Source organism: Pristis pectinata, chromosome 12 (assembly GCF_009764475.1).
Source record: "Pristis pectinata isolate sPriPec2 chromosome 12, sPriPec2.1.pri, whole genome shotgun sequence".
NCBI lineage: Eukaryota > Metazoa > Chordata > Chondrichthyes > Rhinopristiformes > Pristidae > Pristis > Pristis pectinata.
The window spans coordinates 21,923,008-21,936,199 of record NC_067416.1 but is presented as its reverse complement, the minus strand read 5'-3'; the positions used below and the strand labels follow the sequence as shown (position 1 = coordinate 21,936,199).

The 13,192-nt window shown below is 41.7% G+C and overlaps 1 protein-coding gene across 8 annotated transcripts in view; it reads left to right on the top strand.

Annotated features, from left to right (window-relative positions):
• LOC127576671 (C-terminal-binding protein 2) overlaps nt 1–12,439 on the top strand; it is a 226,502-nt gene extending 214,063 nt beyond the window's left edge. For 6 of the 8 annotated variants that reach the window (XM_052027279.1, XM_052027281.1, XM_052027278.1 and 3 more), the window contains 4 exons: nt 243–373; nt 6,840–6,967; nt 7,217–7,334; nt 10,510–12,439. In XM_052027279.1, coding sequence (XP_051883239.1) covers nt 243–373; nt 6,840–6,967; nt 7,217–7,334; nt 10,510–10,690 — 558 coding nt within the window. In that variant the 3' untranslated portion in view covers nt 10,691–12,439. Of the gene's footprint in view, nt 1–242; nt 374–6,839; nt 6,968–7,216; nt 7,335–9,844; nt 9,960–10,509 lie in introns of those variants that run through there. The other 2 variants (XM_052027277.1, XM_052027276.1) reach the window with 2 other exon arrangements.
• Nucleotides 12,440–13,192: the final 753 nt, after the last annotated feature.

The window sequence follows — 13,192 nt, the reverse complement described above, 5'->3', positions numbered from 1 at the left end:
AACAGAGCAGTACTGACACCATCTAAGAATCTGTGCATTATTTCAAAAAAGTGCTCTTATGCTACTGAAGCTCACTGCAACATTACACATGTTAAAGCCACACCACATCTGATCTTTGCACAAACCAGACACGCTGTGGATTGTGGGAGTAGACAAACTAGACACCTTGGTGATTGTTTCCTCATTATCATAAACTTTGCTAATCATTCCCGGAGTAAACTCTTCCTGTGCTTTGTCCTCAGATGAGACAGGGAGCATTTTTGGTTAACACAGCGCGAGGTGGATTGGTCGATGAGAAGGCTTTAGCACAGGGGCTGAAAGAGGGAAGGATACGAGGAGCTGCTCTTGATGTCCATGAGAGTGAACCCTTCAGGTGAGATGCAGTCGTCATCGATAACAGATCTAAAACTATTCAACAGCTCCACTGACTCATGTTCGATCCAGACCTCCAGTGACGTACAGGTGGAGTTTGCCCATTGAGTTTCGTGTGGGTTTCCTTTGGTTGTTATGGTTTACACCCACATCCTAAAGAAATGTGGGTTGGTTGGTGAGTGGTAGAATCATGGAGAGGTACGGCTCAGAAACAGGCCCTTCGGTCCACCAAGTCCATGCTGACCATCGAGCACCCATTTTGTAGGGAAGACAGGGGAGCTGATGGAAAATGTGGACAAAATAAAATGTATTAGGGGAGGAATAGTGTCAACATGGGGCAGTGACACTGTGCAAGGTGGGAGCAGACACACGGCAGGGACAGTAACGCTGTACATTGTGGGAGTGGAGACACTACAGGCACAGTGACACTGTACATTGTGGGAGTGGAGACACTACAGGCACAGTGACACTGTACATTGTGGGAGTGGAGACACTACAGGACAGTAACGCTGTACATTGTGGGTATGGAGACACTACAGGCACAGTGACACTGTACATTGTGGGAGTGGAGACACTACAGGACAGTGATGCTGTACATTGTGGGAGTGGACACTACAGGACAGTGATACTGTATATCGTGGGTATAGAGACACTACAGGACAGTAACACTGTACATTGTGGGTATGGAGACACTACAGGCACAGCGACACTGTACATTGTGGGAGTGGAGACACTACAGGCACAGTGACACTGTACATTGTGGGAGTGGACACTACAGGACAGTGATACTGTATATCGTGGGTATAGAGACACTACAGGACAGTAACACTGTACATTGTGGGTATGGAGACACTACAGGCACAGCGACACTGTACATTGTGGGAGTGGAGACACTACAGGCACAGTGACACTGTACATTGTGGGAGTGGACACTACAGGACAGTGATACTGTATATCGTGGGTATAGAGACACTACAGGACAGTAACACTGTACGTTGTGGGAGTGGACACACTACAGGCACAGTGACACTATACATTCTGGGTGTGGAGACACTACAGGACAATGACGCTATACACTGTGTCCAGTGTAGAAAATCTCTAAAGAAGCAATATCTGACCAGACGTCTGTTACACATGGCATCGACTATTTAATCCCATTGACTGCAAAGGAACTGAACAGTAAGCAGCAAAGGTGATGCTGCCTACTTTACTGTGCCCCACTGCCCATTGGATTTCCAATCGTTTTTTTGCCAACTTAACCCGAATATGAGCGTTAGAGATTACTTAACACTCTTGTTTCATACAGCTTTACTGTTTCTGACATTTTATAACCTGGCATTGATTAGTGATACATGATGTCATCTGCAGTATAGCAAATAAATTGTCTGTTGTATTTTGACCTATTATTTCACTTCTGATTCTCAGTAGCACCTAACCAAAACTTGATATTATTGATACTCTACTAAAGTCCCGAGTCGGACAGTATCCTGTTCACCTGGGTTCCAGATTTGTTGCAGATTGAACATTCTATGTTGTCCATCAATTTAAGGGTTAAAACAAATATAAATTCACACCTTGAGTTCATCTCGCGTTGTAAGTATCAACCCATCATTGTAGATATACATTGTGTGTGGCAGAGATTACAGAGGTGGGGAGGGAGAAAGACAGGAAGGGATTTAAACAATGATGGTTTTCAATTTGAGGTTAGGATATATTGTGAGGCTCTGTTAATTCCAGCATTCAGTTAAAACATTGATCTGATAAGCTGAATCACTGCCTTCTATATTGTTGTAAGTAAGTAAAAGTGACCATATAAAGCTGTGATGGGAAGTGGTTGTCCATTAGAATCTACAAAATGTGACAGTAGCATGTGAAATTGTAATAGGAAATCTCCACCAAATGCAAGCTTATAATATGATGTGAATAGTTGATAATCTGTTGATTCATTGCCAGCAGTTAATCTATTGAGTAATACTTCGCAAAATTGATGAAGAGTTACCAGAAAATAGAGCAAAAGAAAGAAGTAAATTTTTTGTAAACTTTCTTTGTATACTAGGGTGCCACAGTGTACAGCACCCTGCCCACCCCATCAGCCACCTACTGTCCCTTCTGTGGGAGAGTCTGCCCTTCCCTGTCTGACCTCGTTAGCCACCTCAGAACTCTCAAAACCATGGAAGTAGAAGCATCACCCTCAATCCTACCTAAGACTGCCTAAGAAGATGAAGAAGAGGACTGCCACAAAGGAAGAGGCATCCTTCTGAAATTACATCAGACTGTTTGTAAGATGGAGCTGTTCCTATACCACACATACTGGATATTATGGTCTCACATCTGTGTACACAAATACTCCGGCATTATCAACCACAGAGTGTAAAAACACTAGTTTTTTATTTTTTGGTCTCTATAATTTACCTCACTGTAGCTTTCTAGTCAGACTCATCACCATGCTGAAAGAGGCATTCAAGAGCTATGCTATCCAGCTGAGCCAAGACCAGAAAACTTTGTCCTGGCAATGTTAAGCAAGAGTTTCACATGATAGGGCAAAACTGCTAAATTGATCACTGATGGACGCTCGACAGCTGTGGCAGGGCTTGCACAATGTAACTTCTTACAAGGTGAGATCGAGTAGCATAAGTGGCAATAACCCATCACTCCCAGATGAGCTCAATGCCTTTTATGCACACTTTGAAAACTATGACACACCCACACGAGCTGCCACATCTCCGGATGACCCTGTAATTTCAGTCTCTGAGGCCGACGTCTGGGCATCCTTCAAGAGATTGAATCCACGAAAGGCGTCCGGTCCAGACAGCATACTGGCCGAGAACTAAAGATCTGTGTGGACCAACTGTCTGGATTATTTAAGGACATATTCAGCCTCTCGCTTCTGCGGTCTGAGATTCCCACCTACTTCAAAAAGGCTCTATTGTACCAGTGCCCAAGAAGAGCGTGGTGACCTGCCTCAATGACTACCAACCTGTAGCGCTTACATCAGCCGCAGTGAAGTGCTTTGAGAGGTTGGTTATGACGTGAATCGACCCCTGCCTCAGAGGTGAACTGGACTTGCTCCAATTTGCCTACCGCCACAACAGGTCAACAGCAGGATGCAATTTCCCTGGGTCTTCACTCTGCTCTGGACCATCTGAACTCGTATGTCAGGCTGCTGTTCATCAAATACAGCTCAGCGTTCAACACAATCATCCCATCCACACTCATCATCAAGCTTCAAGCCCTGGGCCTCTGCACCTCCCTCTGTAACTGGATACTTGACTGCCTCAGGTGCACCTCAAGGCTATGTGCTTGGCCCCCTGCTCTACTCTCTATACACACATGACTTTGTGATTAAGCACAGCTCCAATGCCATCTTCAAATTCACCAATGACGTCACTATTGTTGGATGAATCACAAGTGTTGATGAGTCGGCTTCCCAGAGTGAGATAGAACACCCAGTTGAGCGGTGTCGCAACAACCACCTCCCGCTCACCATCAGCAAAACTAAAGGGCTGATTGTTGACTTCAGGAAGGGGAAATTTACGCCAGTCTACATTTCAGGATCAGCGGTGGAGAAAGTCAACAGCTTTAAATTCCTGGGCATTAACATATTGGATGAGCTGTCCTGGGCCCAGCACATAGATGCAATCATAAGGAAAGCACGTCAGCGTCTTTGCTTTATTAGGAGGTTAAGGAGGTTCGGCTTGTCACCGAACACTTTAACAAACTTCTACAGATGTACTGTTGAAAGTATCCTGATTGGTTGCATCATGGTCATGTACAGCAATTCGAATGTGCAGGAATGTAAGAAGCTGCAGAGAGTAGTGGACTCTACCCAATATGTCACGGGCACATCCCTCCCCACCATCGGCAGTATCTACAGGAGGCGCTGCCTCAGGAAGGCAATATCCATCATCAAAGATCCTTGCCATCCGGGACATGCCATCTTTTCACAGCTACCATCAGGCAGGAGGTACAGAAGCCTGAAGTCCCACACCACCAGGTTCACGAACAGCTACTTCCCTTCAACTGTTCTGTTCTTGAATCAACCAGCAAAACCCTAATCATTACAGCTTAGTAACACTGTGACCATTTTGATCACTATACACTAAAATGGACTTTTTTTGTTCTAATTGTGTTCTTGTAAAAATTGTGTTTATTTTATATTTTTCTTGTCAATGCTGCTGCAGTGTTTTCATTGCACCTGTACATACGTGTACATGTGCATATGACAATATACTCGACTTCAACTTTTGACTTTGGCATGCAGCTTAATTTTGTTCTGCTGGATTTGCATGTACCTTCTGAATGTCAATGTCCTAGTGAACAAGATTAAACATCAGTAGCCAAAGCTCTCTACTGTATTTTCAGCTTTATCATGCGAATCGCTAACATCACCTTTCAGGTAATGATATGCTGTAATGGGATGTCCAGTTAGTTTCCATAGTACCAAGCTCTGGTGGTACATGTGCTGTAATTTGTTTTTCTTGTACAGAACAGTGAATCATACAAGAATTTTTCTTTAAACTGTAGATGCTGAAAATTTGAGAATTTATGGCAAATTAAACAAAGCTGCAATACAAGACAAGGGAATAATATGTTTTATAGACATGCAGAATGACCATCACTATGAGAATAGCTTGAGCTCAAAGCTTAATGATGATCATTCAAAATATATTTTTCCCTATTAAATAATTTTTGTTTCATTCAGAAAGTGACCTAGTTATGGGGTAACTTTAAGAAATGTTTATACATACAGTACTATTAGGAGGTAATGTGTTTATTTAAATGGAATGGAAATCCTTTGCATAGCTAGAGCCAAAGCCCAGTATTTAACAACCTGCCATGCTGGAGTTCTAACTTGTACACTGATCGGATTCCTGTCAAGCTAAAGTCACTGCTAAGAAATTCAAGTACATCCATTAGGAAGTGGTCACATGATGGACTGCCCTTTTGGCTGTTGGCTCCAAGCAGAAAATTGCTGTTGCTTTCAAAGACTGTGCTGTGGTCAGAGGCACTGTGGTGGGGGAGAGCCAAGCCCAACATTTGATTGGGGGGTGGGTGGAATTGGGCATGGGAGACCAGTGCTTGTGGAGAGCTTTGGGGCAGTGAAGGAGTGTGGCTGCAAGAAACAAAGTGTAATTTGTGTCCAGGAGCAGATCAGGGAAGACTGACACCTGACACTATTGGGGGATGGAGATAAGACTTGTACGTTCAGGGGGAGTGGGGTTTACAGATCCAGGTGTGGGTTGTCTGTTGGGTTAGTGGGAGCTATGGATGTAGTTTCCTGCAGATCTTCAAATCTAAACAGTGCTAGCAATACCGCACTGTTCCAGGAATTCCCTACAGCAAGTGGCCTGAGACAGCATGGCTCAAGTTCCCCGCAGTGGTTCACAAGGAATGGCGTTTTCTCCCGAACCCTGACTGAGAAATTCCATCAGAGTTGAAAGGGTATTGGGCACCAGGAAGTGTCTGGTGAAATCTTCTGAGCCAGAAATGGTTATTATCGTGTTTCATCACTGGGGGAAGGAATGGATTCTCAGTTACGTAACACTACAAATAAACGGGTTTAACCAGGACTTTGTAGCTGTTCTCGGACCCAGCTCTTCCACCTGAGATTACGAGCTTGTGTGTCTGTGCACTGCGGCAGGAACTGCTGCTGCTCTGTGACTGCCAGAGAATCTGTAGACATTGTAGTTTCAGCAAGATGCTTTATTGTCTCATTCACAGAATGTAAGTGTCATGGGAAAGTCCAGAGTTTAGACCCATCTCTAACTTGCCCTAGAACTAAATGTCTTGCAAGGCCAGCTCAGAAGGCAGTTGAGTCAACCACAAGGGTACGGGGTCATGCAGGGCGAGAAAGATAAATTTCCTCCACCCAGGCAAAATTAGTGAAGTTGAGGGGGATTTTCTTTTTTAGCTAAAATGCAACAGACTTACAGCCACCATTACATGTGCTGATTGTTGTTTATTTAACTGCATTTAAATCCCTCGCTGCGTTCATGGGACTTGAACTTATTTCTGCACCATTAGTCTGGACCAATGAACTACTAGCCCAACACCATAACCGCTCTGCTGCTCTTCCCAATATTTATTAATGGTGTAATTTTGCCATAACCCTGTTGCCTTGTTGTGATAACTTGGTTCCTGTGACTCGCTCTTGCTTCCTCTTACGAGACAACATAAAATATTTTGCTACTTCAGGGTGCTTTGTGAGAGAGGGAGAATTGAGGGAGGCGGATACATTAACATCAGTGCTGGTGGTGCCCAGAGACTCGTATGGTAGACAGAGATTGCTGACTTTAACACTGATCTAGGCCTGATTGATCCTTGGGAATCTTGTGGCAATGTGGCAGTTGTCTTCCATGCATCACCTTTGCCTGCATGGTTCATTGCTTTGGGTTACTGGATTGATGGGCACACAAGAAGAGTGCAGTCATGTTGCATTCAGATTCCTTATTTTTATTCCCATGCAGTTTCACACAAGGCCCACTGAAAGATGCTCCCAATTTGATCTGCACACCTCACACATCTTGGTACAGTGAGCAGGCATCCCTAGAGATGAGAGAAGCAGCTGCCACTGAGATTCGTAGAGCTATTACAGGTGAGACCACTTGACAGCTGTAATTTCTGAAAATGTAATGATAATGGTGCTTATTTATCTGTAATTATATGGTGCAACATTCTTCAATGTAAGTAAATATTTTCATCAATTTTTGTATTTTGGTAGATTTTTTTTGTTACTTTAATCTTAGAGTGACAGGTTTGAGGAAAATAATTATGGTGTTGGTTGTCTTTAAGGATGTATAGTTGTAATTCATTAATTTTGATATCTCTGCCCTGATTTCTGCAGGTCGGATCCCAGACAGTTTAAGAAACTGTGTAAATAAGGATTACTTTGTTACAACTGCTGCCTGGCCAACAATGGACCAGCAGGCTGTCCATCCAGAGCTCAATGGAGCCACCTACAGGTCAGAGGATTGTTTTGTGTGCACATTTTTAAATCAGATCATCTTTTATTCATTCACAGAACATGGACATTATTGGAATAAAACAGCATTTAATTGCCCTTCTCTAATTGATCCCTGAACTGAATGGTTTACAGTGCCATTTCAGAGGGCAATTAAGAGTTAGTTAGCCAAAATAAGAGAAAAACTGCAAAACTGGAAATCTGAAATAAAAACAGAAAGTGCTGGAAACACTCAGAAGGTCAGGCAGCATCTGCGGAAAGGCACAATTAACGTTTCGGGTTGGAGACCCTTTGTCAGACCCCTCTGACCTGCTGAGGGTTTCCAGCGTTTTCTGCAAGAGGTAACCACATTGGTGAATCAGGATGGTGAAGACAGCAAAATTCCTGCTCTAAAAGACTTGAGATTTTCCACCAGTCTGATATTTTCATAGTCACTGTTTCTGATACCATTTACATCACAAGAACTTGATTCAAATTCCTTAAGTGTCATGATGGGATTTACACTCTTGATATTGGATCATTACTCCAGGCCTGTGGATATTGGTCAAGTAACTTTGTGTGTGTGTGAAAAATAAATTCATTTCCTTTCTTTCAATGGATGCAGTAAATATACAAGCCTAATTTTACTATAGGAAGGGATAAAGCAAGTAATGACAGGGTAATGAGTTTAACTTCCATGGATAAGTTATTGTAATCCATTCTAAGGGACAGTATAAACTTTCACAAAAGGCACAGATAATTATGGAGATCCAGCACAGAGTGTGACCAACAAGATTGAAACTTTTGAGAGGGCAACAAGGAGGGTTGATGCAGGTGATACCATTTATGTAGTTACATGGATTTTAGCAAGGCTTTCTGATCTTATGGTAGGCATCCACAGCAAGGTAAAGGCCAGTGGGGTCCAAGGGAGTGTAGCAAATATGATTCAGTTAATGATAGAGGGTAATAGTTGAGGGGCGCCTTTGTGATGGACAGCTAGCTCCACAGGTCATTCCAGTTGATCCAGTGTAGGGACAGAAATCCTCTTCACCGTACCTGGAGGTGTGCTTGAAGACCAATGACCTGAAGGGTACAATTCCAGTGCAGGAAGCTGGGGTTATGCTGGTAGCTCTTGCAGCCAACACAGATGTAGGATGGGCTGAATGGCCTCTTCGTGTCATAAATTTCCCTATAATTTTAATCCTTTTTTTCCTCCTGGTTTCCTTATTATCCTTCATCAGCAAAACAAAGTTCTGTGTGCTGCTGCCAGCTAACACAATTGATAGAGGAGAAATGCTTTACTGGTAGCTTTGATGTATCCATTCTCAGTTTTAAGCTCCAGACGTGAATCGGAATGGCAGTTTTCCATTATTAGAGATGCAATGCTCTCTGTCATCGCAGACAGTTAATACTTCTCCTGCTGTCAGAGGTTTGCGACTTCAGGTCTCACTCTAGATATCTAGGTGATGCTCCATATCCTTCAGAATCTAAATTTAATACCAGGTCCTCTTTACCACTGTGGTACAGTCATCAACTAATCCCAGCATCACACACTTAACATTAGTCACAATGAACTGGAGAAATTGTCTTTATTAATTTAGCAAACCTCTTGCTGGCTGAAGTGGAGATATTACCAATTTGCCCTATATTTTGACCTTATTTTCACAGATGCAACTGCAGTGCAGTTGGAATACTCAAAAGATGTTTCGTGACTTTGATTAGTATCTTTGTTTAACAGTCAGCATTAAAATCTGAAAAAAGCAGATTTGATAAAAGCTGAACCCTACTGCATTTTAATGTACATATTGAACATAAATTATCTGGTAACCCTTGCTAATTGGCTGGTCTTGTGTGAAAGGTCTTTAACTTTAAATTCCAGTTCTGATGCATTCACTGGATGTTAGACGAGCTTATGAGCTTTGCTAGATACCCATTTGCCCAGAAATCTCAACTTGTGCTCTTGATTAGTTTGTTGTTCTGTATTTTTAACCAATCGCATAATGGTTCAGTTAGAATGGTGGACAGAAATAATTTCATACGTAACATTTGTATGCAAATGATGGTAAAATATTACTTCAGCAAGCCATGGATATGATAATGTTTGAGGACCTTCAGGTTTTCCGGTGGCTTCACTGCTTTGCCCAGCAATGATGCCACGCTCCAATTTAAGCCAAGCTGTTCGCATCACGTGTTCAATTTCTGTCATCATTCAGTTTGAGTTTTTATTTGATGTAGGCATTAGCAGCATCCTGCCAACAAAATGCAGAACAGATATTCAGGAGGTTTTAAATGAAGATGCTTTAGCTATTAAAATTCCTAAAACTTCCTTATAGATTCGTAACCTAAAACTGTTCAATGAGTTTTGGTCAATGAGAATTGGTCACTGGCCTTTTGTCATTGGTTGATGGCAGGAGGTTACCTGCCTCTGGCTTAAACACAGCAAAAAAAGGAGTTCTGTGCATTTCCATCTTGGCAGCAGAATGCACAATGTCTGTTAATAGAAAACAAACTCCTTTTCTGTTTAATCAATAGGGAAAAGACTAATTGTTGTGAACTCTCCTCATTCACAAAAACTCTCCTATATTGATATTTGAAGTTTACCATTTCAGCCAGCAGCTGCTATCATCTGCTGATAAAATGCTATAAGGTAAGGAAAATGTATGTTTATAGATTAAGTGATGTGAAGCTTCTGTCTATCCTCTCCCAACCCCTGCCATTTCCTTGCCATGCCTTCAGTCCTGAAGGTGCTGGTTCATGCTGTTGGTTCAGCCTATAGACTGCTGATTATTCGGTGTACACCCATTCACTAGGTGCCTATTTTTCATAGATGATGAAAGATAAAGTGCCAACAGAGTTTTCATCTGTGGGACATTATAGTGAAACTCATCTTATCCAATCCCCATCCCTCTGCTCCAGCCCTGCAAATTTTATTGACAGTGTTGCTACCTCTTTAAATCTTGTTCAGGTACTGATTTAATGTTTGTCTTGAACATACTGTGCTTAGAGCCTGGTATGACTTTCAGGCTAAACAAAACTAAAATCTCAACTTTACATTTTGAGGTACAGTTTTAGTCTCTGATTGGCTGGTGGAACAAAGAGGAGACATCACTGGCAAGGGTTAATCTGTAGCAGAACCAAGTACGAGTCTGGCTTCTCTGCACCTTCTGGTTGTCACTGGATTCTGCCTTCTTTTGTAGGTATCCTCCTGGTATCGTGGGTGTAACGTCTGCAGGAATCCCAGCATCCATGGAAGGAATGGTTCCCGGTGGAGTGACAGTCTCCCATAACCTTCCTGCTGTAGTACATCCGTCCCACACTCCATCTCCCAATCAGCCCACAAAACACGAAGGCGACAGAGAGCACACCACTGAGCAATAGCATATTGCAGAGCTCATCCAGTGTTAGGGTTGGGACCAAGAGACACCGAAAATATCATTATGAAAATGGAATATTTATAAGGATATTTGAGACTTGAAACTCTTCTAAGAATTTGTACTCTCTACAGCTGCCAGCCTTGAGAAGTTAGTGTTATCAATGGATGGGACTGAAAGCTGCATTAAACCCAAGAGAACTCCCTTGACTCAACAGAAACTAAGTATTTTACAAAGTGTGGTTTCCGATAAAATGTCCCTGTTGATAAATGTGTGTCATGTTCCTTCATATCTTTTATCTGTTGATCACAAGTTTTACTGGGTAGATTTTTCTTATAATTTGAAGTAAGTGTTTGATAGGTGATAAGAGAGAGTGAAATGTGCTATTGACAGAAAATGGTAGCCTTAGGTGTGGAGTTTCAATAGGTAGCTTGAAGCATTTCCCTTCATCTCAGGAACAAAACCTTTTGTATCGTTTGTTGGCAAGTTTGACTTCAAATCATTTATTCCTCAAGGGATCTCCCATTTCTTGAACAAAATATTGTTCCTCTTTGTCATGTGGCTTTTTTAAAAAAAGTAAGAACTCACCTCAAATGTGATTTGTCTGGACATTTGAATCAATCATGTTTAGTTCCACATGCATCAGTGCAGTTTCTTACCAGTGAGAATGGTGAAGGAGGAGCTGTAATACCAGATATAGCAACCAGCAGTGATGACCTTGATGGGGTGATGTGGTTAGAATGGATTCTCTTCAATATTAAGCAGGTCACTTAGCTGAGAAAGTCAGCATTGAGTACCAGATTCAAATTGAAAAGGTTACAAATTCCTTCCCATTCACTCCTCTTACATAGGACTTGTGATCCTGTCAAACTACTACCCCAGCAAAACTTGGGTTCATTTTCAAGCATTTCCACTATCAAAGAATTTCTTGATTCTCAACACACTGGACATTATCAATCAGTCGCCTGATTTCACTTAAAAACAGCAGCTCAAGTTACATAAACAGATTTCAGTAAAGCTTAACTTTTGGTTACTGTTGTTTTCAAATAACAAGTGTTTTGTGTTTTATTTTAGTTATATTCAGTTGCTGAGTGAAAGACTTAACTGAGCTGAATTTAGTATTGCACATTATTATAGCCCGAAGTCCTGATCCAAACCTTTTCCTTTGCTAAATATGTGTTTATTGTGATTCCACTCTATTACTATTTTTATAGAGTTCTAGCAATCATTTCTTGTATGTAGTTTTAAAGATTGTTTTTAAAATCAGCAAAGGCAAATTGTCTAGTGATTTCTGTGAATCTATGGAAAGCGCATACCACTGCTGTGAGTTTGGGGAGGGGGGTGGGGTGGGGGGGAAGAAAAAGATGCTTGCTGTACCTGGATATTAACCTGCCCCTTTAAAGGAAGGGTCATCATTCAATTATGGAGATCAAAAGTATGCGTGTGTGAAAGACTTTGTTTAAACATTCTTTTAGGCTTTAAGTGTTATCATTTAAACTAGAAAGCTCTTTATTAACGTTTGTTAAATTGTGTCATAAACTTGCTGTTCTGTTGTTCAAATGTTGTGTGCAGCCATGTTGGGTTAACATTACTAGTGTTAAGCCTTTTTCACTTGAAACTTTTTTGGTAGCTGTGCAGTGACAGTTTCCAATTGCAGGTAAAATCATTTTTTAAAGTCAGTCTTTCAATTTCTATATTTCTTCAACAATTTGTGTTAACAGTGAGAAAATATAAAGAATTAAAACTATTGCAATTACTGTTTGCATGTGTCTCATTGTGAGCAGTTCTTGAAAACTACACAGATAATTCAAAGTGTTTCGTGTCACTTGTGTGAAATACTTGCAGTTTAAAAAACTGGAATACATTTCCTTGCTACAGGTGGAAAATTTTTAGGCTATTTCTATCCCTGATATATTCCTTCCACATTTTTAAAGAACTTGTCAATGAGGTTTTGTTTTCCTCTTGTAATTGAAAACTGAACAGAGCAAAGTAGTACAACTTCAAACAAAAACACAATTTTCACAGCTTTCATTGCCCTAGGCACACTATATGATGCACAATTTCTGGCTTTGGCTCCAAGGATCAATTCTTTACATTAAAAAAAAGGCCATTTCTGCTCATTCTGCCTTTGCTAGACCAAGTCAGAGTTAATCCTCTGACCCTACTCCCCACATTTTCTACATCCTCCTCCATTTCAAGTATTTATCTGGTTCCTCTTCTGTTCCTCCCTCCTTGAAACCCCTACAGTCCTGCTGTAAAGCTCTGCAGTGCTGCCTCCCAGACTTTGCTAACAACAATTTTAAGGCAGTGGCTGCCCATGATAGACTTGTCAGCCAGCAGAAATTGACCACCTCATTTCCATATTTACATTTCTCCTTGGATAACCCTACAGCTACACTGCGTGCCTCTCTCAGTGCTACAAGATGTGTCATCCAGGCTCTCCTTCCCTTTATCCCCCACGAACAGGAACCCTCATCCATCAACTTTCTCATCCTCCATCCCTGCCCAA